At 34.7% G+C, this 26353-nt stretch overlaps 2 protein-coding genes across 2 annotated transcripts; both read left to right on the top strand.

The window, feature by feature from the left end:
* The first annotated feature begins 10413 nt into the window (after positions 1 to 10413).
* Positions 10414 to 17537, top strand: LOC128549270 (vitelline membrane outer layer protein 1-like). Its single transcript, XM_053525827.1, has 3 exons — positions 10414 to 10628; positions 16083 to 16292; positions 17277 to 17537. Exons 1-3 carry the CDS (start codon positions 10434 to 10436, stop codon positions 17535 to 17537), a joined length of 666 nt encoding a protein of 221 aa, XP_053381802.1. The 5' UTR covers positions 10414 to 10433.
* Positions 17538 to 18848: 1311 nt separating this feature from the next.
* LOC123541175 (vitelline membrane outer layer protein 1-like) lies at positions 18849 to 20945 on the top strand. The gene is made up of 3 exons (XM_045326579.2): positions 18849 to 19093; positions 19654 to 19863; positions 20665 to 20945. The coding sequence occupies exons 1-3, from the start codon at positions 18899 to 18901 to the stop codon at positions 20923 to 20925; spliced, it is 666 nt and encodes a 221-aa protein (XP_045182514.2). The 5' UTR covers positions 18849 to 18898; the 3' UTR covers positions 20926 to 20945.
* Positions 20946 to 26353: the final 5408 nt, after the last annotated feature.

The following is a 26353-nucleotide window of genomic DNA, read 5'->3' as shown; positions in this document are numbered from 1 at the left end:
GCTAGTCTGATTAAGAATATCCCTAGCTGGTCGCACAGCTACATGTTGTTTTTTTCATTGGCGGCTACAATTTTTTTTTTCGCGTTTTATGCTAGATTCTAACACTACCTGCAAATAACCTACATACGTGTATGAGCAAAATTTATCTCCGGTTATTCTGCAATATCCCACTCGCGTGCAATGACGTCGTCCGATCAGGTTCGTAGCGCGGTCGTAAAAAGTTAGTTACCATTTTTTACTAACACTGTTTATACTAGTATGTCGTGTTTGAATCGTAATAATAAGTTCCCAAGTGTGATTATTAAAGAATAACCCGAGTTTTTTTCGTTCTTATGCGAAACAATATAATTCTTACGCATAAGAACTCAAAACTACTCAGTATTCTACGATAAACCACGTTGGGAACTTATTATTTCTTAAATAACGAAGCGCGTGTTCATTTCGTGTTATAACATTTTCCATTACCTGTCATAAACGACTTGATATGTCTGCTTACATATTGCTTCCTAAGATCTCTTCGCAGATTTTTTATTGGAAATTAGACAATGATTGACAACAAAAGCGATATCATGCGATCACCTTTAAAAAAAAATAAAAAAAAAATAGGTAATATATGAAAAAGAAATGGAGGGAAAATGAGAATATTTCTGATTTATTCTCGTTTTTCCGTTCGACACAAATCCACATTTCTTAAGTAACGCTGTCAAATTGGCCAGTAAAGGCACTTTTTGGCGACATATTCCAGTTTCTCCAAGGTTTTTAGGCATATCCCTGTTTTAGTTGGAAGCTGACACTAACGAATTAATATAATTTTAAAAGACCTTTAAAGTCTATCCCGTGATATCAATTTTCACGAATGATCTATGACGTACCTTAAGATTTTGACGTATAAAGGCGTCAGACCTAACATATAGCGTAACGAAGTGTTTAGCAAACAAAATGTCCGTTTTTCGCGTATAGCCTTTTAACACGTCGAGAAGTTTGTTTAAAAATTAATCATAAATCGAAAATATTTTTACTTGCGTTTGGATAACAAAAACTTGCGTCCACCGATTTCGATTTTTTCCAGTAAGACCAATTTGATTTCCCCACCCCGAGCTTAACGCAAAGTTATTTGGTGGAATTTTTTTAAAGTTTTGCTGAATGTTTCCGAACGATTTCAGAAAACGATACTACTAAACATGCTGTCGACATTTTATCGAAAAACATACATTATATGAAAAAATAAACTGAAATACAACATTAACATTTTCTAATTCGAAGTATACAAAAAAAGATGTCCCAGGCAATAGTCTTGAGCTGCGAACTTTCGGTATTAATTAAATCATAATTATTACAATTGGTTTCTGTCAAAAAGCGCAGCACAAAAATCTTTCTATTAGCTTTATTTGTAACGATATAATGTGTGATAAAAATGGAATACAACCATTTCAAAAACTATCTAAAGCACAGCGGCGAGACTGTATATACATGTACGATATCAAGTAAAGCATTATAACTGACACCATAATTGTCCAGATTGGTTGCTATATGCATGAAAAGTAAACGCGGAATATCAACAACTTGAACTTTTACACTATCGCGCTTGACCATCGAAGTGCCACCATTGCACTTTCGCACATAACCATCGCAGTGTCAACCAATGCACAGTCGCGCTTCGCCACCGCACTGCCACGCTTCGTTATCGATGATCACGCTTCACCACGAGTGTCACCATCTATCTGTTGCTCGTCGCCACACACTGCCGCGCTTCACAATCGTAGTGTCACCATCGTATTGTTCGCTCCCCATCTTTTCTCTGTTTATCGACTTAATTTAAATTTTGTATTGTGTAGTATTGTCTACTCTTTCATGAATAAAATAATCAGAACGTTTTCTTTCCGGTAACGGGTATTATATATCATGAAACCACCAGAACAGATTGAATTTAAATAAAATCACCCGGCTTCGTTTTTAAACAGATGTCAGCAAGGCACTGATTTAAATAAAATCCGCCTGTATTGTGACCACCTCAAATTTTTTATGAGATTTAAAAATGAATATCAACGAGGGCGTTGTACAAAACAAACATTACTGACCGAGTGGTACATAAAAGCAAATTCAAATAAGTATTCAAAATTATAATAATGCGTATGGCACGCTTCAGCTCTTTCATACTTCAAATGTTCCGAAGTTTACCATCTACCAACTGATAAATATATGACGAATGACTGACTATGCTGTATAGCACATTCTCTAATCAGCCCCCTGTGTCTATTTTTTAAGCACGACCTTATAAAACCCAGGTTATAGTTAAAGGATTCGGACAAACATGAGAGAGAGAGAGAGAGAGTGTGAGGTTCTTTATATAGACTCAATGAATTGTGTGATCCTGTTATATGTTTATACACATTATTTTTTTCTCTTTAAGACTGTAAATGTATTCAGACATGTCCTAGAACTCTGTAGATGAATTACAGAAACTCTTTACTTTGCACCGACGTTATTATTACCATGGCAGTAAAACGTGTTTCACACCAAATTAAAATTATCTTATTCATGTTGAAATATAGATTGACTATACTGAGGGCTAATACATTAGTTATCAGGAATAATAATTCAGAAAACTTAAGCAATTAAATCACACATTGTTCTGTATTATCAATGATGAAAGTAAACACAAAAAAAAATATGACACCGATAGGAAATTAAAACATCTTTATTGAAGCATTTGATTGAAATCTATATCAATAAAAAAGTACATATACATTGTATATCAAATATATGATGTAATCTGTCAATATTGAAACATTTTTCTTTTGTTTTGGGGTAGCAAGAGTGGGGAGGTCATTAACAACTGTTTACTTTGTTAAGAAAATTTATGTTTTGTTTAAACTTAAACTTGATCATATTTGACCAACCAGTTGGACCAATCAGATGTTGTGAGTTCGATCTCGGTGACAATTTGACTATAGAGAATATATCTTAAATAAATTTTGTTTCTCGATCCAGATTTTGTGGGAAGTTGTATTACAGTAAAACATTGCTTCAGTTTAACCCTTTATCTTGCTAAATTTTCTATAATGCCATTGTCCATTTTTCAATTTGACAGTACCCTTTACTGTAAAAAGGGGTGCCTGCCAAAAATGAATTTGCTAAATTAATTTGCAAACAATGCAGATATCTTGAACAATTGAGAGCGATGTGCAGGCTGATCATTATTACACTGTCGCAAAGGCAGAATCTAATCGTGTCCAGCATGAGAAGGGCTAATAGACTCACGATACATAATCTAGGTAGGACTAAAATGATAATAATGCCACATCAAACAATAAAGAAAAAAAGAAAACAAGTAGAATTTGTCAGAACAAATGTTACAAATTTAAATACATAACAGAAATGAAACAATATTTTTTCTGCGTGTTTTACAATCATTCAAGATTATATAAATAATACTGATGATTATCATGTGTAAAACTCTCTTAATTCAGATATAATTCATCAAATTCCTCCTTTATCTTTTGTCATTTTCCGTCCTAAACAAAAACAGTGATTGTTACAAAATACAATCCATTTATTTTAATTAACAAACATCATCTAATAACATCGTGGAAAATAATAGTATAAAATTTGTCCAGCACCAATATTGCTAAGACCATTTTATGAGCATTTTCTTTTTCTAATAAGAATATGGCTAAAAGTCTCATAATTATGTATACATGATCAATTATTACATGTACATTTCATTTATGAGTCAATATTTAAAAAAGATATGAACCAAATGCACCAAATATTCAACCATCTTAGTGCATATGCATTTTAGTGCTTTGAATAGAAACACATTTTGCAACACTGGCCAAGTACATAATTTACTGTGAGATAAGAATGTACAAATGCTACTGTCCGAAAATCTCTGAGCCATAAATGTTTGTTACTAATAATAGGGATGACCGCATAAGTGTGACGTAGTGATACCTGTAATCTGAAAACGTGCTAACATATGCCATGTCTGCTTAATGATGGATATAAAATTACATATAATGTCTGCCTTATGATGGATATGTACATACATATATATTATATATAAGTAATGTCTGCTGAATTCGTATTTTGTAGGTACAAAAAATTAGGCAGACAAAGAATTTTATATATTTTTCGTTTCTCAGTTTTTCAAGACGCGGCTTTTACTATTCAATTTTAAAAGGGTTTTCATTATAAATGTGTAAAACAGACCTCGAAATCTCAAAAAATACAATATATATACAATGTCTGCCTAATGCTGCTTTTTAACCTACGGTCTGCCTAATGAGGAAAGCAGGGTTATATATATATATATATATATATATAATTTTCCAATTAAACAGCATGGTGACGACACAGCAGCCAACTATGTGAAGTTCAAATGTAGAGATTTTGCTGATTTAACCTACTCGAGCGAACTGTCAATTCCACCCGGACATGGCTTGTATGGGTATATGGGAAGCTGGAGCGAAAGTTGTCCTGCCAATTCCGCAATCTGCGGGTTGAGAACTAGGATCGAAAGTCCCCAAGGAAGTGGAGATGATACAGCCCTCAATGATGTCATGTTTTATTGTTGTAAAGAGAATCCAGATGCTGGAAAGTAAAGAAGCAATACATTGACCCGAATTTAGTTCTAATCTACTCCTGTTAAAGCATACGATTTCCATACAATCAGGTCGGGGGTTCAAATCCGGGTCGATACGTATAAGAGTGCAGCTTGATGGTGGAGGAAGACCCCAGATGCCCCTCCGTGCAATATTTCGTCACGAGCGGGCACCTGGGTAGAACCACCGATCTTCCGTACGCCAGCTGGATGGCCTCCTCCCATGAAGAATTCAACGTCCCGAATGGGGCTCGAACCCACATCGGTGAGGGACAGGTAGTTTAAAGTCAGTGACCTAAACCACTCGGTCATAGAGGCCTCCGACCATAATAAGATTTAAACAAATTGAGTTTAACAGAAATTAGCCAGTTTTTTCGAATAGATTAGATAGCTCCTAAACTGAGGTTACTGTAACTCATGCCAATATAGATGTGTTCTTTGTGTTTAGACATATCTTCATTTAGAGTATTTGTCTTCGTGAGACTTAAAAATGAAGAATACGAGCACATTTGTTTTCAATGACATTGCAGTGGAATTTTTCACACACACACACAAAAAAAACATGCCATTTTCTGCATTTTGCCCATAAAAGTATTCAGTATTATGAGACACTGCCCAAACCACCCATAAAGAAATTATGCGCGGATATCACTAGTATATATTCATCATTTCTTCCAACTAATTACTTCTTGAGATGTTCTAATGAAATAAAGGTCACAAATCATGATTAACTCATTATCAATATTTTAAACAAGCCTTAGAGTAACTCCCGTAAAGCATAAAGTTTGATTGTTTTTTATACACTGTTCCATGTTCTAGTGAAACATGTTGCAATTAAAAATAACTTTTTTTGTATTGTTTGGGACTGGGATATAACCCTCTCAGGGGGTCGAACTTGTTTTGGTGCGTTGAAATTTTAAGCGAGAGCAAAAGGTTAGTTAAGACAAAATGGCTGACATCAGTACGTACACAAGATATAAGGTCAGTATTTAAAAAAAAATGTTACTTCAACATCATTGCGGTTATTTAAACTATGCATTGAGTGGACGAATGTTTCAGCTGTGTAGTGTCGTTTCTACAAGGAAGAACTATGTCGTATATTATATAAATATTGCATTCCTGAGAGGGTGATATGAAAAATGTTCACCGCGAGATATATGAATATTGACCGAGGCGCCAGCCGAGGTCTATATTCATATTTCGAGGGGTGAACATTTTTCATATCACCCTCTCAGGAATGCAATATTTATTTTATCATACCGAAAACGTATAGGGGTCAAAGCTTTTACTGGAAAATCAACATAATAATGTATTTAACATTAAAAAATAATTACTAACCAAATAAGGAAGACAGAATTAAAGAGTCTTTACTTGTAAGCACTCATAATTTGTTGCGACTTTGCTTTGTAATAAGACCTTTTTGATAGATTCAGTCGAGACGTTTACATTTCGCTGACTCCTATAATTATTCTAATATTTCAACATTGCGTCAATCAGTAGCATTCGAAAAACGGCGATAACTTTCTGTTTTCTAAATGAAACATTATAAGTGTGAGCACTCATTTTCTTAGCTAGATCATTTCCAAACTTATTGTGGTAGTTTCGATTCAATATTTGATGAAAAATTGTTTTCAAATATTTTGCACGTAGCATAAAAAAGAAAATTCGGCCGTGTTCGCACATGCAAGAGCATCAGAAAAGGGTAATTTAATCCTAACGTATAATTATATAAGTGCCTCGTCTGAAAATTTATCAACTCCGTCTTTTAATCAATGCCAAAGTATCAATCTCTCAACGGGTGATATGAAAAAATAATATCACATGCGCAGAAAAACAAAATAACGCTGTTGAGCATGTGATATGAAAATATGGATCATATCACCTGCGCAGAAATTGAAAATAACGAGTTTGCGCATGTGATATAAAAACACTGGGGAATATGATAAATTATTCAAGTTAAACTAATGGGAAATTTGCATTGGACATTTATGTGAGGTATAATAAAAAAAGTTATTGAGTGTAAACTGACAACTTTCGCTCTCTCGCCAACGAAATGTTTATCAAAACATCCATCAATTTGGATCTGTATTGGTCAGGTTATCTTTGCTTTTTATATAATACTTACCTGGAAGCGTGTGACCTTATTTCATTAGTCATAGATGCATTAAGTAGCCGCATCGCCAAACAAATGTGGTGTAAAAGGCAAAAATGTTGGTTAAACTAAATGTACGCTCAAAATGCTTGGTTTTAGATTAATTGTGTACATATATTTTGCACTACCGGGGTTATTTTACGTACTGAGAATATATATTTGTTGAGACTTAGAGGAATTCAAAACAAATATTGGAAGTTGAATGATGCCACAGTCAATATATATTGCGTCAGCTTCAATTATGTTCCTTTGTTACGTGCATTCAATTCTGTTTTAGTTTTGCCTTTTACTTTATTTGTAATTTATTTTGTATGTGTTTTTTTTCAGTTCTAATATACCACGTTACAAGGAAAAGTCTAGACTCACGCTATACTTAAAATGTCAGCGGAAGCTAAAGGACTTATCATCTTCAACTTCAAAAACTTCTCCATTGAAACCAACAATGCGTCGCATTGAATTTATTAAACTTGTTGAAAAAACTGATAAAATGCACGACAGAGTCTCGCATTTTATCATTTTATTTAACTCTTTAAAAATTCAATATGAAAAGACACTCATGTAATATCCTCTATATAATTAAATGTAAATTAAATGCAGAAATGGTATATTGTTAAAAAAACTGTCACTTTTTAGTGTGAGTGCACACTTTTCCTTTGTTTTGCTATATAGATTTTAGAGTGTCTACTATTTTAGACCTTATTCATAACATCGTTAATACATATAAACTATATAAACACTATGTATTGATTATCCATATTTTCGGATATGTAATTTGAGTCTAGTATACCTTTAAAGGTAGATAATAATATTTCCAAAACCAACTGTCCTTTAAGGAAAAATTTGAACCCAAATACAAATGACAAAGCGATTAAGGCCTTATAATTCTATACGAATTGATAACATTAAATTTACCAACAATTTTTACCATTTGTGTTATCAATTTTAAGATAAGCGAGTAATCATATATATTAAAATTTCAAAATGCACACCACCAAAAAATACCGTTTTAGTTTGAAAAGCCCGCCGAGTGTGTGGACATAAAATATACAGAAGAGATATGATTGCAGTCTGATTAGTATATAATTATATAAATATATGCAACAGTTTGGCGGACTGATAACCTAACCAGTGTTCTTGGATTCCCAATTTCACGAAAAAACTTAAGTAATTACTTAGTTAAGTCTGTTATTTTAAAATTGTGTTATTGCTTAAGTTATTGTCATTTAATGCTGATTTTTTTCTATGACAATGTATTTATTGCTAAATTATACTATGGTTAGTAGTATTTGTTTGCAGTATTTATTTCAGTCACACAAATATGATATTTCTACTTAAGCACGCTATAACGAACTTATGTGTTTGCTTAAGTATATTTCTCATTTCTGTACTTCGTTTTTTTGTGTGTGTAAAATTCAGAGTTATTGTGTTTTGATCTATGAAATAGTCATATAATTATGGTTCTTATATAGATGAAAAGTCAACATTGAAGACGCTTAAAGGGCAAAAACAAGCATTTGAAATAACAGACTTAGCTAAGCAATTACTTAAGTGTTTTCGTGAAATTGGAGCCTGGTACATACTTTTCTCTGCACGTAACTTGTTAACATCTCCGCATGGATCAGAGGTGGAGGACGAATGAGTTCAGACACCATGTCTTTTTTATCATATATATATATAATACATATATAACTAAGCTTTTTCTTGAGAAGTACGGGAGCTAGATATAAAATTTAGTTGGTTTTCTTTTATAAATTCTGCATCAGTATTTAAAACGGTAAACGATATTACCAGATATGTATTGAAATGTAAATTATTTGCTTGTTATTCCTACAGCTTATTCACACTTTATTTGCCTCAACAAACCATATTTTAGACGTACAGTTATGTTATGGAACCAATAAACCTACTTACATGCTTAGTTAAAACTGATGATATTTTGTAGTTACATTCAATATGGTTTGTTGTGTTTCATTTTTGTTTAAAGATTTAAAATACCTTTCACGAATGCTTATAAATACCAGTTATAGGTATAATAGTGGCTATTTGTTAATCGGCAGTCCCTTGACAGTTTACAGAATAAACTATAGAAGTTATCGTTCTCTTTATCATGTTATAAAAAGGGATTTTTTTTACAGAATTTCATTATGTACTTTTCAATAACATTAACATTATACGTTGTGACCTGGTACTACTTCTGACAATGAGACTTACAACATTCTCTCCCAATATTTTCTACAAAAACTTAATATATACCATTAAAAATCTGACACGCGTGCCTCGATGTACATCTTAACTGAAAACGGTCTACCATAACCAAAATGGTTCCCACGCTGGTTCCGTGATAATTAGACCTAAAGCGTCTGGGTATGAAAATGTACGAAATATATTCATACACGGTCAAATTGTGCAGAGCATAAACTGGTGCCAATTGACTTACTGCTGGTAGCGAGAATATGAAATATTAGAGGTCAGAGTAACATGATTCTGCATGAAATACTTCTTTTTATATTCAGTGGACCGAAAACTAGTAAAATGTATTGATATAATTTTGTTTTTGCTTTTTTACCTGAAAGGAAGAAAAAAAACCCCAACATTTGTCAGTTTTAAAGGGACTAACCCACACATTTTAGGCGAGAAACAATTTCTCTCAAAAATCCATATAAAGTGAGTACTTTGAGAGTGACTAGTGGTACAAACTTTGACATAAGATCTCTACGAGATACCCTTATAAATAACCAAAAAATATTGTGCCGTTGAAACGCTTTTGAAATAATGCAGAAAATTTACATTCTTCTTGCATTGTTACCAATATCTTACTTTTCATTTTCACCCACTCTATCATTTTTCAGTATCATATATACATTCTATGCCAAACTTAGTGAAAAAGAAAGTGTTGAAAATTTTCACCCAAACTGAGGGCGAGTAATTTTAAACAGATAATTATTATGCCGTCAAGTGATTATTTCGCAGTCTCTAGGTGCTTATCTATTTAGTTTCACCAAAGGACACAGTGTAGGTATGAAGGTATTAAATGCCTCCGCTACTATTTTCTATATAAAATTAACAACTTATAACATATTTTTATCAAGATTTCTAGCCTTTCACTTCCTGCGAGACTACCCTTGTCTTGAAGGTCTGTCTTTAGGCAATCAAAATATACCCAAAAAATATGGGGTTGACCATAATGCAGTGAAACCATGGTCACGTGACTGAAACACGTGATTAAAACGCTAATATTACGTAGGTAGACGTCAGGAAATACCTACTTTCACTTTCATTTTAGAAGGCAGCTTCAAATCAACTTTTGAAGCATATAACGTAGCTTAAAATCATCTGCGGACATTCTTTTTTACAATCAAGCATCAATAAAGCTTATATCTGGCATGAAAATGGCCTTTACTAGGCGGGAAAATTGCACTATATATTGATATGGACTACATTCGAGTGGACCACGGAGGCATATCCGGCTAATTGCCCCCTTCATGCCTATAAAAGTTTAGTCCGAGAAAAGAATGGTGTCACATATTCGGAAACATAAGGAAATAGTGACTCAACGGTCGGTTCTTTTAGTGTTAGCCTGATAGGTCAAACATGAGATAAGGCCATGTACTAGTAAGTATATAACCATTATACCTATATGTAGAGTTATATCATTGTCAATCACCTTGTCCAGCAAAGATGGACACGTCGACATTTGTGCTCTTGTTTCTTTTTCTGACACAATTATTGCCAGGAAATGCTTTGATTTTAGTGAACAATGCCCCAAGACGTGTAAATAAAGTTCTGAAGGCTTCTAATGGCGCGCCATGGGGCGGCTGGGGTTCGCCCCAGTTTTGTGCGGAAGGAACTTATGCCATAGGATATGCAATCAAGGTATTTGTTTTAGTAATTGTTTCTTTAACCCTTATCTTGCCCATCTTTCAATTTGGATGGTACCATTTACTGTTAAAAGGGATGCTTACCAAACAGGTACTGTCTGAATAGCGAACAGTGCAGATCTTTATCAGACTGCACGGAAATGCAGACTGATCATGATCTACACTGGTCACAAAGGCACAAAAAATCGTGTCCAGTATGCTAAGGATTACTTAAACGCATTTTAGACTTCAGGCGGTTGTTGAATTAATCAATGAATGAAGTAAGAAGGGACTGATGTTTCGTGACATTGGGACTTTATGGAGAAACATCAGTATAAAATATCACCAGTAAAATATTAACAATGGATAGGTGTTATCTATTTATTATCAGTCATAATGATTGTTGTCGGATTAGAATCTAGCTGTTATTATCACTGTTAAAAGGGATGCTTACCAAACAGGTACTGTCTGAATAGCGAACAGTGCAGATCTTTATCAGACTGCACGGAAATGCAGACTGATCATGATCTACACTGGTCACAAAGGCACAAAAAATCGTGTCCAGTATGCTAAGGATTACTTAAACGCATTTTAGACTTCAGGCGGTTGTTGAATTAATCAATGAATGAAGTAAGAAGGGACTGATGTTTCGTGACATTGGGACTTTATGGAGAAACATCAGTATAAAATATCACCAGTAAAATATTAACAATGGATAGGTGTTATCTATTTATTATCAGTCATAATGATTGTTGTCGGATTAGAATCTAGCTGTTATTATCACCTATAGGGTTATTATGACAGAAGGTTTATCTGCAATGTTATATTCGGCTGGAGCGGATTTTGGCAGGCCTTGATCTCACAAGCTATGTTTAAGTTAGATAATACATAAAAGTGTGTTACCGGCTGGTATCATCATGCGCGGGGGAATCTCAGGGACGTAATTTGGGTAGCAAACGAGCCTCGTAGAGGCGAGTTTGCTATCAAATTACGTTCCCTGAGATTCTCCCAAGCATGATGATACTAGCCGGTAACACACGCGTATGTATTGTCTAACTGATTTATTGCATGATTAAAAACAGTAAACTGAACAGATTTTTTAAATATCTTAAATTTAAAATATTTAAAAATATTTCCCCTCTTGAGCCTCCCTTAGAAACATTTCATGGTAAACCCCAACTACCATATAAAAGCCAGAAGATGGCGCTGGGTAGGTTTTTATATAAATTATGCATGCTTCACATCAGGTCCCTTTTTCAAATTTTTTAATAAACTATTGAAAAAAAAGTTATAAAAAAGTGCATAAATACGCATTGAAACATTCTTTAACAATTGGTGTAATTGTTTTTCAAAACAAAAAGTTGTGAAATAGAGTTTCAAAAATAATTTAAACTAACTGCTAAAAATTTGAATTTGCCGCGGGGTTGGGGGGTGGGGGCGCTAACGAGGTCATGAACCCTGGAGAAATAGGGAATGTAAACAAACCCGACGTGGCTAATTTTATCAACAAATGTTTCATGTATCGATGAAATTAATACCTAGAGCATATTGTAAAGCTTTGCCAGAAACGTAATTTGAATTTTTAAACTGAATAGAATATCATAATCATTTTTGCAGTTATATTTTTATGTTATTTAAAAACTCAAGTTTTAAATCAAGATGTAGAGAACTAACCTACAGAAATACAGTAATAAATTATTTCAAATAGCTTATCATTTTCAATACCTTATCACAGCAACACTTGCTAATTTGTGTGTATTGTTCTACATACCAGACAGGGAAAACTGTGAGCGATACCTGTATGCAACGGAATTTAGAGCACGGCTAACCGTGGCGATACCACGCCATGTACCCGGATAATCTTAACTCTGTTCAGCGACCCTAACTCAGTGCCAACATGGCGGATGTAAAGCCGATACAACTTTGTTTTCTGTGTAATTACGATGTATAAAGGAACGTTTCTGTTGTAATATCTATCTCCATTGATCAAGTGTATATTTATTTCAAAATGCACCATGTTAAATATATCAACCCTTGTGTTTTCAGGTGGAAAAACGACGAACAAGGCAACTTTTTCAATGAAAACTTTTACAAAAAATCTTTAAAAATACTTCTATGCTTTTGATGCCTCGAGTATTTTGTTGTTTGAAAGCAAAGATATACTGCCTTATAGGCCCGTTTACACTATGTTGTTAACCCAGTACATGTTGGCACAATACATGTTCAAATGTACTGACAGCGAGAAAAGGGATAAAAACTTTGAGTTGATAAAAACGGAATTCAGTTTACATGAGGAATGGATAAAAACCTAACTTACACAAAATTGCGTGACGGATAAACACCTAACTGACTAGTATTCTATAGAAATGAATAAGTTGACATGTACATAGTGTGATTATTGTAAACATTACTTTATAAGCGGTATTGTCGGTTTAAGTTCCGTGGACAAGTGAAAAATGTAAGGATAAAAATCTTCATTAATTAATTTGTCATTAATTTTACAAGATGTTATATGTATGCCCACTACAATCAAATATTTTTTCATAATTTTAATATTATGCAAATAGCAATGTTTGGAAAAATCTGGATAAACCCTCAAAAATAACTCAGTATAAAAGTCAAAATTATTATATTATTTATATAAGAAATTATTTAATACCACCGATGTTCAAAGTTCTGTGGTCTCTCTCTCTCTCAATCTCTCTCTCTCTCTTTCTCTCTCTCCAGTCCCTCTCTCACACATACACACGCACGCACATGCGCACGCACACACACTAAAACACACACACACTGTTTCAGAAGAATTGTGTTTGTTTCAAATCTTGTATATCGTATAGTGTAAGAGATTTTTATAGAGGTGCTAATGGAATATTTTTGAAATTGTTTAAATGGGATTAGATTTATGATTAATTATTAAATTTGATATTTTTCAGACGGTAAATAGGGAAGAAACGTGTGTGTGTGTGGTGTGGTGTGGTGGGGTGGGGAGTGATGCATGGACTGACGGGGCAGGGGTGTGGGTATCCTTACCTTTGTCACTTGTCCACGGAACTTAAAAATCCACATGTCCATAGTCAAATTTCACTTGCTCTGATTTGTAATATCAAACCTTCATGAAAGCGAAAATAGACTGGAAATCGAGTTCTTTATTTAGGACAATGAAAAGAAAAGCATATCACAGTAACTGTGGTAAAAAAAAATAAGCTGTTGAAATATTTGCCTTTTAACGTTTATAAAAGTCTGAATCGCGTAAGCAGTGTCCGGGATCTTTTGAGGTCATGCCCGAAACACTGCCCACGCAATGGTGCAAAGCCAGGTGAATTCATAGAAAGACTCTTAAAACGTTCCGACTTGTTTTAATCATACTTGCGATCTCTGTGTGCTTTTGATTTTAATTTGGCTGACTACTGGCTCAAATATTACCTTTGACAGTGACTTATTGTCTCAGCAGTTGGGATTCTACTTACAAACTTGTCATAATACTTTTTTTAAAGTTGTTTACGTTTCTGATGTCTTTAAATGTCCCTTTAGTTCTCTGTGTGTAACCCTTGTTTTCCTTTTTTAGTTTTAGTTACAGAATGCTATAATGCTGATGATGCAAATATTTTTCTTCAGCTACTTTAAGTAGTTCTTATGTTCCCTTTAGCATGTATATGATTTCTTCTTTTATGTTTTTTTAAATGCATGTTGTAAAATGTGACTCTTCTTATTTTTTGTGTAGTGTCAGTTAATTTTTCTATGTTGCTTTAAATGTGCTAAATCAGTATGTGGTAAATTACTTTTTCCTTTTATTTGCTAGTACCTATGTGCTATTTTGTTTTAATGCGCTGTATATGATAATTTGTGATTTGTTTCTTATCTACTTAGAGCCAGATGCTTTATTTGCTTTAATGTGCTTTAACATATTTGCACTTTATTATAGCTGATTTACTTAGGTCGAGCTTATTTGCATGTGTTTGCCGGAAAATAGCTTTAAGCTAGTGTTATATGTTTATACTTATCCGACGTTAAATAAATCTTCTTGTATCTAAATCTTCTCTGATATTTTATCATAGTCACCGAGTTACAGTGTGCGCGAGACCTAGTCAAAGAACCCATTATCTTTATCACCTCCATACACTTGAAGCAACACAAAATCTAAATGATATTTTATGTTTTCTCTTTTTATACCTGAAAAAGTATGCTTGTCCGCGGACACACAGAATGAAAAATGCATTTGTCCGCCGGCAAAAAAACAACAACACGAGTCGGATAAATTGGACATAGGAATCCCACATCCCTGCAGGAGTGGGTAGATCAAAGAACTTCGAGCATCAACATTCCATAAAAAAGCACAGACAAACAGCCGTTTTCGTTTGGTTAGATGTTTATCCATTCTAAGTTCGTATTTATCCAGCACTGTTTCCTATACCAGTTAGGAATTATCCGCAAATTTAAACCCACCTCATAATCAATACAATTTTAAGCTATAAAAATCAATTTCAAACTTTGATACTGTTAAACATTGTCAAAGAGATATTTATGGAACTAATACATTTAATAAGTAAGGTCTTACTGCAATTTTTGGTACATTAAAACAGTTAGAAACACAAAACATGTTCATTTTGAAGACTTTTTTGAGTACAGTTTAATGCATTCCAGCCACATAATGTGACATTTCGATTGAAATATTTAGTACACAAACATGTTATCAGTACAGGATATTATAACTATCAAAAGTTTTACGCTAACATTGCATACTCACATAAAAACATGAAAAAAGACAAAGAAATTAACTACATGCATCGTCTTTATGTCAGCCATGTTGGCACTGAGTTTGGGTCGCTGAACAGAGTTAGGATTATCCGTGTACATGGCGTGGCTACCAGAATTTAGAAAACACAAAACTTCAAAGGAAAATGCCGCAGTCATGCAATAATGTTATGATATCCTTTGTACTGTATACATATACATGTACCTTTTTCTAGTGTTGTATCATCCAGAATTTCGTCATTTCTGACGTCATTTTTGAACTAACCACTAAAGCATATATTTTTCCGTATCCGACGGGAGTTGAATACAGGATTTTGTAGTCGTTAGTGAAACACATGCTGTATTTCAGACAGAAAATGCGTAGGTATATCATAAAAATGTGTAGTTTGGATTTACATTAACTCCCATGCTTATGTCTTTGAAATTCCCTTAATCCGTTGCATTATAAGAGACGCGCCATGAGAAAACCAACATAGTGCGTTTGCGACCAGCATGGATCCTGACCAGCCTGCGCATCCGCGCATTCTGGTCAGGATCCATGGATGCTGTTCGCTAACGGTTTTTTTCTAAATGCAAAAGGCTTTGAATGCGAACAGCATGGATCCTGACAAGACTGCGCGGATGCGCAGGCTGGTCTGGATCCATGCTGGTCGCAAACACTGTGTTGGTTTTCTCATGGCGCGGCTCAATTATGTCTTGTCAATCTATTATACCACAGGTAGAACCAGGTCAAGGGAGCGGAGACGATACTGCGTTAAATTCCATTCAACTTGACTGTAAAGGTCTTGATGCGGTACGTTCTGGCGGGAAAATTACTTCTCGAGAAGGACCGTTTGGTCATTGGCATAACGAGGTCACGTGTCCAACTCGAAACGGTGCACCAACATTTCTGACAGAATTTGTTCTACAAGTTGAACCTGACCAAAAGGTACGCACTCAAACGAACATAAATTTATGTGCCCTGCTATTAGTAATGGCGGCGGGGTGGTTGGATTTGGTGCGGGGGTATATAGATTTTCCACTTATCCGCGTGAGCATTTTGCGCGTCAGTGCATATGTATATTTGTGTATCCAGTCGACAATTTTCTCTTGTATATGACTACTTTATATATCATTCTGATAATTTGGCATAAACATTTCCCGTGCAAGAATTAGATCAAATCAAATCAAGATTTCACTGTTATACTTGTTAGGTGGATAATCAGATTTCTGTCAACTAATTGCTTTGTATAAAACTTAATCAACTGATCATTTACACTTATGTTTGTTCACCGAGTTCTTAAAAAACTCCAGATTTTCACTGAAAATATTTTAAAACCTGCTAGCCCAACTAAGATAGCGTCACTTTGGCATAAGTATAAATTAAATCAACCTATTTCGCCTACGGATGATAATATGAATATAATGCACTATTGCATTAAAGTTGTGAAAGATTTGCATTGATAAGTACATATTTTGCCAAAATAAAGTAGAAATGCAAGTTTATAAAATTTTTATTACCTCCCTTTGTCTATCTCGGTTGCACGGCCAAAACAGATTTACGCAGCTAAACTCTATTTTAAAACTTGCCTTTTATTTTAGGTTGTTGAAATATCCCAATATTTATCAAATGCAAATGTAAAAGTAGGCATTGTATTGAAATAAAAAGAAATGTACCACCCTTTTAATACTTTTATATTAATGGGAGGTAATTACAAATTTCACCAAAAGTAATAAGATATACATTTCCGACAGGGATTTCACTCAGTGCAATGTGTTTTTGTTCCTTAAATAAATATCTAACAGAATGCATGAAAACTGAAAAAAATGCTATAAAATGTTGGTAAATTGTGATTGTTATTACCTTGGTATTTTATTTATTTGAAGAGCGTATTTTGAAATCACATTATATATTTTGTTTGATCAAAAACAGAGCGGTGATGACACAGCGGCCAACTACGTGAAATTCCTCTGTAGGGATTTTGCTGCTTTAACTTACCCAAGGGAACTGGCAATTCCACCAGGGCATGGATTATATGGTCGTATGGGAAGTTGGAGCGGTAGTTGTCCCGCCAATTCCGCCATCTGTGGGTTGAGGACTGCAGTTGAAGGGGATCAAGGAAGTGGAGACGATACTGCTCTCAACAACGTCACGTTTTATTGTTGCGAAGAAAACCCTGAAGCCGGAAAATAAACAAATGATTAATTAACTCTCCCTTAAATTTATTTCCTCCATTTTTGCATGACGATTTCATATTTTTGTAAAACGTACTTTAGACGTCAGTCGTAGTACTATCATCCTAATGCTGTGCGCTAAGCGAGGAGACTACTTGTATTAAATCCGAAACATATCTGCATTGTACGTGCAAGTATAAAATTGCACGTGCAGGTACACGTTTATACCTGCAGGTACATTTCGGATTTGTATCTGAAAGAATATTTTTGTACCTGTTGTTAAAAAAATCAGAGATGTATACAGTTTTACACCTTTTTCCAAGCAACTAAATTGTAAATGAATGAAAAATGTTCTGCTTGCTTCGCTCGTACATAATTGATATTTTTTAGTTATGCAACGGGTTACAAAACTGATGTTCTTTTCGCTTCTCCCGCGTGTCTTCATTTTTTATAACGTATACCACAGCGGTGATATTTCGATGAAAGCTTAAAAAAAACATACATAATGTTTTTGCTGCGTAATAACCCTGGCAACAAATGATTATTTCTGTTCACGTTATATTATAACTATTCAGCAGGAGGGATATTCCTACGCAAAATAAGCTAAAAGTATGACAATCTGACTAAAGTACTTGATCTTCTAAACGAAGATCTGAGAACGACCCATTCACATTCGTCTTCTGTATATTTTGGATTTCCAGTATTGCTATTTTTATTTTATCCAATCAGACGACTTGTTCGAATGTCAAAGAGTAAGAAAAATGTGCAGACATCCTAGGGCTCGAACCCGGGACCCCTCGCTTACAAAGCAAGTGGCCTACCAACTGAGCTAGCCGGCTATCTGATATATTACGACATAAGAATTGTAAATATCAAAAGTCAAGGCTACAGGTAGATTTGCAAGATGTTGTAAGTTAGGCTCTGATTGGCTAGCGAAAGGGTCGTCAGAACGAGGCTATGAATAGGTCGTTCTCAGATCATATGCGTAGCGTAATATGAGACGTACTTCAGTCAGATTGAAAGTATGAGATTTTCGTGTAGCTCCGCTCGCTTGGCTGCATTTAGTATTATTCATACTTCAAGGATTGGACAGAGCAAAATAGTCATGTTAACGTCTTTGTATATATAACTTTTAAAGTAGCAAAAAATCACGCTCCATAATGCACATTGAAAGGCTCTTAAATGGCGCAATAATGTTAGAAAGAAATTGCAATGAAAGTGAGGGAAATGCTCAATAGAGCAACTTATATTGATAACAAATTAAGACCACATTTTATTGTGTAATGTATGGAACAGGACAAAAATAGCAAGTACAGGGCATCTTATCTAAAGTGTGATAAGAGTAAATTCTTCTTATGAATAGCCTTTAACGACAACGGAATGTTCAGGCAGAACTTTTGTTTTTTGTTCACATTTCTGTCCTATTTGAGCATAGGATATTCCTTTGTTTTATTGTCCACAGCACCACGACGTGTTGTAAAAGTTTTGAAAGTGTCGAATGGAGCATGGTGGGGACAATGGGGGCCACCTCAATTTTGTGCCGAGGGAACTTACGCAGTCGGATATGCAATGAAGGTAAGTGCACTTTAATGCGAATTAATCGACACAGACAGGTTTACATTTAGGACAAATTAAGGATCAGACATGCGACGGAGCCTATTTAGGTGACATTTTCTTTGATAAATTACCAGATTACGTAGAGAAAACGTTCATTGAGTTTTGATAAGCAGTCCGCTTTTATTTATCAGTTGCTCTTATATAATGTCAAAGAACGTGGTATGGCAAGGTTAATTTTAAATGCCTTTAAATAAAAATAATTGAGCCGTACCATAAGAAAACCAACATAGTGCATTTGCAACCAGCATGGATCCAGACCAACCTGCGCATCCGCGCAGTCTAGTCAGGATCTAACTGTTCACTAACGGTTTCTCTAATTGCAATAGGGTTTGAAAGCGAGAAATATGGATCCTGACCAGACTGCGCGGATGCGCAGGCTTGTCTGGATCCATGCTGGTCGCAAATACACTATGTTGGTTTTCTCATAGTGCGGCTCAAATATTATGTTAGGTACTATCCTTTTTATGGCTGACGGCATATTATGAGTGTTGAATATCGGCGAAAGCTTATTTTTTCAGATTGAAGGAGGTCAAGGACGTGGAGATGATACGTCATTAAATGCAATCTCGCTTTTCTGTATGGGACTTGATGACGTGCGTTTCGGCGGAAAGATCACCTCAATTCAAGGAATATGGGGACATTGGCACAGCAATGTATCATGTCATAAGGTTGAGGGAACACCTACCTTTCTTACAGCATTTGATCTGCAAGTTGAGCGGGATTTAGGTGTACGTACTGAATACTATATTTCAAACTGTGTAAACGTTCTTTAGAAATGACAATTGCATTTTACCTTTTTTTTCTCGGACTTTATATAAAAGCAACAAATTCCTTTTTATTTTTGATGATCTTCGCCTGCCTAGCAAGTCATTATAATAAAGAAACGAGAATAAAGTCTTTTTGATTGTCGTAATTATTGTTTGACAGAAATATGTTATCTTGACTTGAAATTTTATTTGCTAGAAAGAGTCTGAACCTTGAGAAGAAAGATCAATACGCTTCGCATTTGTAAGGACTATTTGTTTACTGCTGAACGTGTATTGCAGAGACATAAGACGAGGAAGACACTTTTTTAACTGTTTTTTCTACACCTACTTTAGCTTTGTATTGTAAGGAACGAAAATATTTGTTCAATACTTATTTTTATAGAACCGATCAAATTCATATTCATCTTATTTTCAAACGTCTGAATTTGCTCTTAAAATAGGGTGGTAATGACACAGGGGCCAATTACGTAAAGTTTAAATGTCTTGATTTTCCTCTCAAAACAGGATGGTGACGACACAGGGGCCAATTACGTAAAGTTTAAATGTCTTGATTTTTCCTCTCAAAACAGGGTGGCGATGACACAGGGGCCAATTACGTAAAGCTTAAATGTCTTGATTTTCCTCTCAAAACAGGGTTGCGATGACACAGGGGCCAATTACGTAAAGCTTATATGTCTTGATTTACCTCTCAAAACAGTATGGTGACGACACAGGGGCCAATTACGTAAAGTTTAAATGTCTTGATTTTTCCTCTCAAAACAGGGTGGTGATGACACAGGGGCAAATTACGTAAAGTTTAAATGCAGGGATTTTGCTGCAGCAACAACACCCTATGAACTCGCAGCGCCACCTGGACATGGATTATATGGTCGTACAGGAAGCTGGAGCGATACTTGTCCACAAAATTCTGCAATCTGTGGCTTGAGGACCAGGGTAGAGAGGCCGTTAGACCACGGTGACGATACTGCCCTCGACAATGTGGAGTTCTATTGTTGTGAAGAGAATATGGAAGCTGGAAAATAAAATCTTACTTTATTAAGTCATTTAGATTGTTTAAGTCCTGCCAATGTAGTTTTACTTGTCTCAGCATAACAAATTTTGAAGAAAGGTCTAGAGAAGACGTGACATCCACATTTAACACTTTGATACACGCAATGTAAGCCATCAACAATAAATATAATGGCAAAGGCCAATGTAAACTATACGCATCTAACATAATGATATAGGGCAATGTAAGTCGTCAACATTTAAGGTATGACCAATGTAATAGTATACCTCCTTTTGAAAAGTATTCAATTCCTACAATAAACCTACTTTGACTTAAAAAAATCAGGGGGCATAGGTTCACTAGGTTCAATCCCCACTGGGACCAAAATTTTTACCTTATAATCCTTTTTCCTAGTAATTTTTTACTTCTTTCAAGACGTATTCACACTGGTTATTCGGATACCTACTCGTGTGAGCGATACCGCCCTCGTGTGATTTATGTACATGTTGGTGAACAGGAAATTCACACCTTTAACAGGTTATTATTCCGTATTTAACTGAAGATTTGAAAAGTTTTAGTATCGAATGTGTAAGATCATACCTTAACTATATCCATGTCAAATATCTATCTAATATAATCTGAATAACTGTGAAAAAATACGTTTTTTACTGCGAAAATGAAGATATTTTAAGGCGATGGTATATATTTTCACGATTGATGGTATTATTTCGGATTATATGAGGAAATTTTTGTTAGGAAAATGAAAAGCAGTCATTCTATGTGTTAGCCGTTACTTTCATTTCACAAAACCTGGATTCACAGTAAAATTAGATCGATTTTTTCGGAGACAGTGTGTAGAAAAAAAGATACCTCTGACGATGTATCATGGTTCCATCCTCGTTGTTTCTGTCAATCGAGCGGATACCGTCCTCGTTTATGAAATGAGCATTACATTGAGGCAGACCCATTTTCTAATTTAGCGATAACATGCAATGACCAGCCAAGATAAAGATAAAACTTTGGTCTTTTATGCCCTCCAGCTACTGGAAGCAGCCCATCCGGAGAAAAACTTCTCACATCGCTTCAAATTCGCTATCAACTTAGTATCAAGATCCATCTACATACACACATTCTTATGTGTATTTTCAATTTAATATTGCTTCCGTACATGTTGTCTTGTTATTTAAGTTGTTGCGGGGTATAAAATGTTCATAGCAAAAACAAAATTAAATTTGTTCAGAAATTCTATGATTTTTGTCAAATATTTATTGCGATCGACCCATGTTTCTAAGCTTCGTTTTGAGGAATAAAGCCATTAATTCGGTCGAAAATGTGCTTCGTCAAGAGTAGTCGAAAGAAGCCAGTAGTAAACAGATTCTTATTTCTCCATGTTTTGTTTTTCGAAAATTCGTATGGAACAAGTGCTTTAATCACACATTTTACTGCAAGAATACATCATGCACTCGTGCACAGGGCCGGATCCAGAAATTTTTGACGGGGTGTGTGGGGTGGGGGGCACCAGTCTTGAACGAAGACATCACTGCCGAGGTGCGACACTGCAAAGTATTGGAGGGGGTGCCTTTGCCCATGTTAGACGTTAGGCAGGGGTTCCGGGGTCAGGGGGCGGGTCAGGGGGACTCCTGGAAATATTTGAAATACAGGCAGAAAATGGTGTCCTCTGGCGTATTTTAGGTCTAAATTTTGTATTGGAGGGGTACGATACTTCCCTCTTGACTGGGGGTCAGGGGGCTCTCCCCTGGAAAATTTTGAAATACAGGTATGAAATGGTGGCCTCTGGTATATTTCTGGGTCTAAATTTTGAGAAATAATTATTCCTTTGCCAAAATAGTGGGGTGCATCTTTGATGAGTATGTCACTTCTCAGCCAACTGGGGAGGCACGGGCCCCCTCTGCCGGGCCCTGGATCCGGGATTGATGCATGAAATGAGATGGTTTATGTTTATAGGCCTACACTCCACACTGCAAGTTTTGCGGATTTTGCCATAACTCCATCCTGAAAATACTAGTCAACAAAGACATGCTAAGTTTCATATTGTTACAAATGTACCAAATAAGAAACTGATGCCTTGCATAGGTAAAATATTTCGGCGAATGTCATCGACGTCTGCATTATGTCAACTTCGTTAAAATGTATTATTATCTTTTCTTCAACTAAAACAGTATTCTGCAAAATGTTTCTTACTCCTTTTAAATTATTTTGCAGTTTGCCATCGTGATCTTGCGCTTAGCGCTTCATGCATCTCTTTCACTGGCGAGCTGTGAAGCCATCGTGATTTCGCGCTGTGAACACTTTGTGTATTGTGAAGCGTGAAGTGCGAAATCACGATGGGGAAGCTAAACGTCACGGTGGTGAAGCGAAAAATTTCGAGAAAAAAAAAAAAAAAAAAAAAAAAAGCACTCCATTTCGTGCTTTGTCATTTTGATCTCGCGCTTCGGGTATCGCCTTCCCATGACACAAAAGCGTGAAAGACGAAGCGCGAGATCAACGGCGAAGTGCGAAACTATAAAAATTTCAGGCGTTAACATTAGCAGTGGGAAGATTTCGTACCAACAATAATGAATCATAAAAGAAGTATTTAAACGTAGCGGGATTGTTGCTATAATATTATCTAAACGACATCTAAAACCAAGTATTACACTGAAATCTTGTTTTGATGATTTTTAAAAATGTTGTTTAAGGTCTTTCGAAATATTATACATATAATTTAGTTACGTAATACGCACTGAAAATATTAAATCACCAATTATATAGAAAGAGCATATTTATCTCACTGTGAACTGGTTGTCAAATACTGTAATATCGTATGACTTGTGCCGGTGTAAATAGCGTAAGATTGAATGGATTTCTATTGAATTTTATTTTCTATGGAATAATAGTTGATAATTTCATACACGTGAAGCTATTATATCTTTTTTTTTATTTATATACCGTTACAATAGTTTCGCGCTCAGCTCAAGATAAAGTAAATATTATGCGAGACAAATTACGTCTGCAGTGTTATACAAAAAGTCATATTCAACAGCTTTTAGCCTTGAAAATGTATTTTTTTCCGATTTCTCAACCAACATTTTATTAATTGTTAACACTGTATTATAATTTTGTTATAGAAATTTCCTCCTAGACAGCGTATGATTGTAATATTTCACATGGTCAGGATTATTACAAAATAAGCAATCAGATAGTAGGATTATGAGATAAATTGCAAAACAGTACCTAAATTGTTATAAAACTACAAAGACAATTGGTGAATTTCAATGCACGTTAAATCAACTAATCATATAAATCAGTTTGCTATACAAATAATGTCTATAAGAAACAGGCTCGCTTTATTTTTATTACAAACTCTGGTTATAACGAAAACGCACTTGCTTGTCCCGATGAGTTCGCTAAAACTGGAGTTTACTGTACTTCAAACACAATATGAAGTAAGCAATGATAGTGTATGAAGCCATCTCCGTTGCATGACACTAGCCAATTAATTGTGTATGGTTGCCAGATTTTCACTACGAAGCTGCGTATTTGCGTAAAGGTAGCTACGCGCTTGATTAAGATAGGTAAAGAGGACATGAAGTTTAGTAGGTTTGCAGGTTTGTCGAACAATTCAAGCATCGAGGAATTTGCTTATCATCAAAATCAGAGCTAAAAGGATGGGAAATGAAAAAAAAAAAAAAAAAAAAAAAAAACGACGAGAAATTTTTGTGAACTGGGTCCACCCTATGCTTGCTCTGGCTAACATTTTGTACATCATTTCAAAGTTATTACAGTTCGTCTGATACTTAAACTTTAACAAAATATCATCTTACCTGTCTTATCGTCTGTCGTTAATTCTGTATTGCAAATGGTGATTATGAATCTAAGGGGAGTAAGTTAAAGTATATACAAACCAATCTGCTCTTATATTGTGCCTTTGTATTGTGCCTTTGTATATTACAAGAAAGCGTTTGATTCTGTCGATCGTATGTGTTTATGGATGGAATTGCTTCAGCATAACATTGATGAATATCTTTGAATGATTTAGTCTCACGTATGCCTATTTTTTTCAGGACTAGTGGAATTATCAAACAATGTAAAGGACCTGCTAAATGATGATATTTCAGAAATGTTTTCAAGTTATTTTTGTTACTTTATGCAGACGATACAGTGTTATTTGCAGAATCTGAAAATGATTTACAAACTGCATTAAATGTTATGTCATAATATTGTTATATTTGGAAACTTACAGTTCATTCCAATAAAACTGAGGTTGTTATTTTTTTTACGTGTAAAAATGTGAAATAAGGCTGCATTTTATGATAATAATGCGGCACTTGAAGTAGTAGATGACTTCAGTTATCTAGGAATTTAATTTAACAACAATGGTTACTTCAATAAAACTAAAATGTATTTGGTTGACCAAGCTAGAAAAAATATGTATGCTCTGTTGAAAAAATGTAGGAAGTTGCAGCTTAGTATTGATTTACAGTTACGTTTATTTGAGTCTGTGGTTCAACCAACATTATTGTATGGCTCAGAGGTATTGGGTTGTGGTGATGTTAGCATTGTTAAAAGTTTTTAACTTAATTTTTTTTTAAAAATGTACTGAAGGTTAAAAAAGTCAACACCTAATGTCTTGGTTTTTTTTTTTGGCGAGCTTGGTGTAGAGATGTTATAATTAGAAATAGAATATTGAACTACTGGTGTACAATTATTAATGGTAAACAAAAAAAGACAAACTGTATACTTTACAGGTTCATGTAGAGACTCCATCAGAAAATGTAAATTATTGTTCTTGGATTTCATATGTAAAAGAACTTTTAGAACAACTTGGATTTGCTGAATACTCGGTATTTTTACCAATATTGTACAACAGAGGTTGAAGGCCAGTTTATTCGATCTTGGAATAAAAAAAAGCTTTGCAAATTTCCAGAAAATGTTTGTGTTACAGAATATTTATAACAACCTTTGAGTTTGAAAATTATTTTAAAGTTTCACCAACAAATCTCGCAATATCCATGTGTCATTTCCGATGTAGGAACAATTTGTTACAAGTTGAAAGAGGGATATTTTTGAATATTGAGCTCAAGAACAGGACTTGTTAGCTGTGTTATAATACATCTTTAGGAGATGAATTTCATTACATTATAGAATGTCCGTACTTAAATTTAGACAGAATAAAATATATACCAAATGACTTTCAACAGTCAAATGTAATGTCATTTCAACGTTTACTTCATAGTAATGATAGTACTCTTCTTTTTAAGTTAGCATTGTTTGTACAGAAAATACTTCAAATTTTTTGGGAGGAATAGGTTTTTGTCACTGGCAGTTATTTGCTGGCCAGTTAAAACACTGGTTAATTCTAAATGTACACCGTCTTTTAACTTTGAGCTTACAAAATATTTGTATCAGATCTATTATGACCGTAAAACTACTGTTTTATTTTATGTAGGCCCTTTAAGTGTT

Source organism: Mercenaria mercenaria, chromosome 16, assembly GCF_021730395.1.
Source record: "Mercenaria mercenaria strain notata chromosome 16, MADL_Memer_1, whole genome shotgun sequence".
NCBI classification, from domain to species: domain Eukaryota; kingdom Metazoa; phylum Mollusca; class Bivalvia; order Venerida; family Veneridae; genus Mercenaria; species Mercenaria mercenaria.
The sequence above is the reverse complement of the archived record's forward strand: the minus strand, read 5'-3'. Positions and strand labels throughout refer to the sequence as shown.

Coding starts and splice junctions, on each gene's coding strand:
- LOC128549270 (XM_053525827.1), top strand. CDS start 10,434: ATGGACACGTCGACATTTGTGCTCTTGTTTCTTTTTCTGACACAATTA. Junction 10,629..16,082: donor CCATAGGATATGCAATCAAG/GTATTTGTTTTA, acceptor ATTATACCACAG/GTAGAACCAGGTCAAGGGAG. Junction 16,293..17,276: donor AAGTTGAACCTGACCAAAAG/GTACGCACTCAA, acceptor GATCAAAAACAG/AGCGGTGATGACACAGCGGC.
- LOC123541175 (XM_045326579.2), top strand. CDS start 18,899: ATGTTCAGGCAGAACTTTTGTTTTTTGTTCACATTTCTGTCCTATTTG. Junction 19,094..19,653: donor CAGTCGGATATGCAATGAAG/GTAAGTGCACTT, acceptor TTATTTTTTCAG/ATTGAAGGAGGTCAAGGACG. Junction 19,864..20,664: donor AAGTTGAGCGGGATTTAGGT/GTACGTACTGAA, acceptor CTCTCAAAACAG/GGTGGTGATGACACAGGGGC.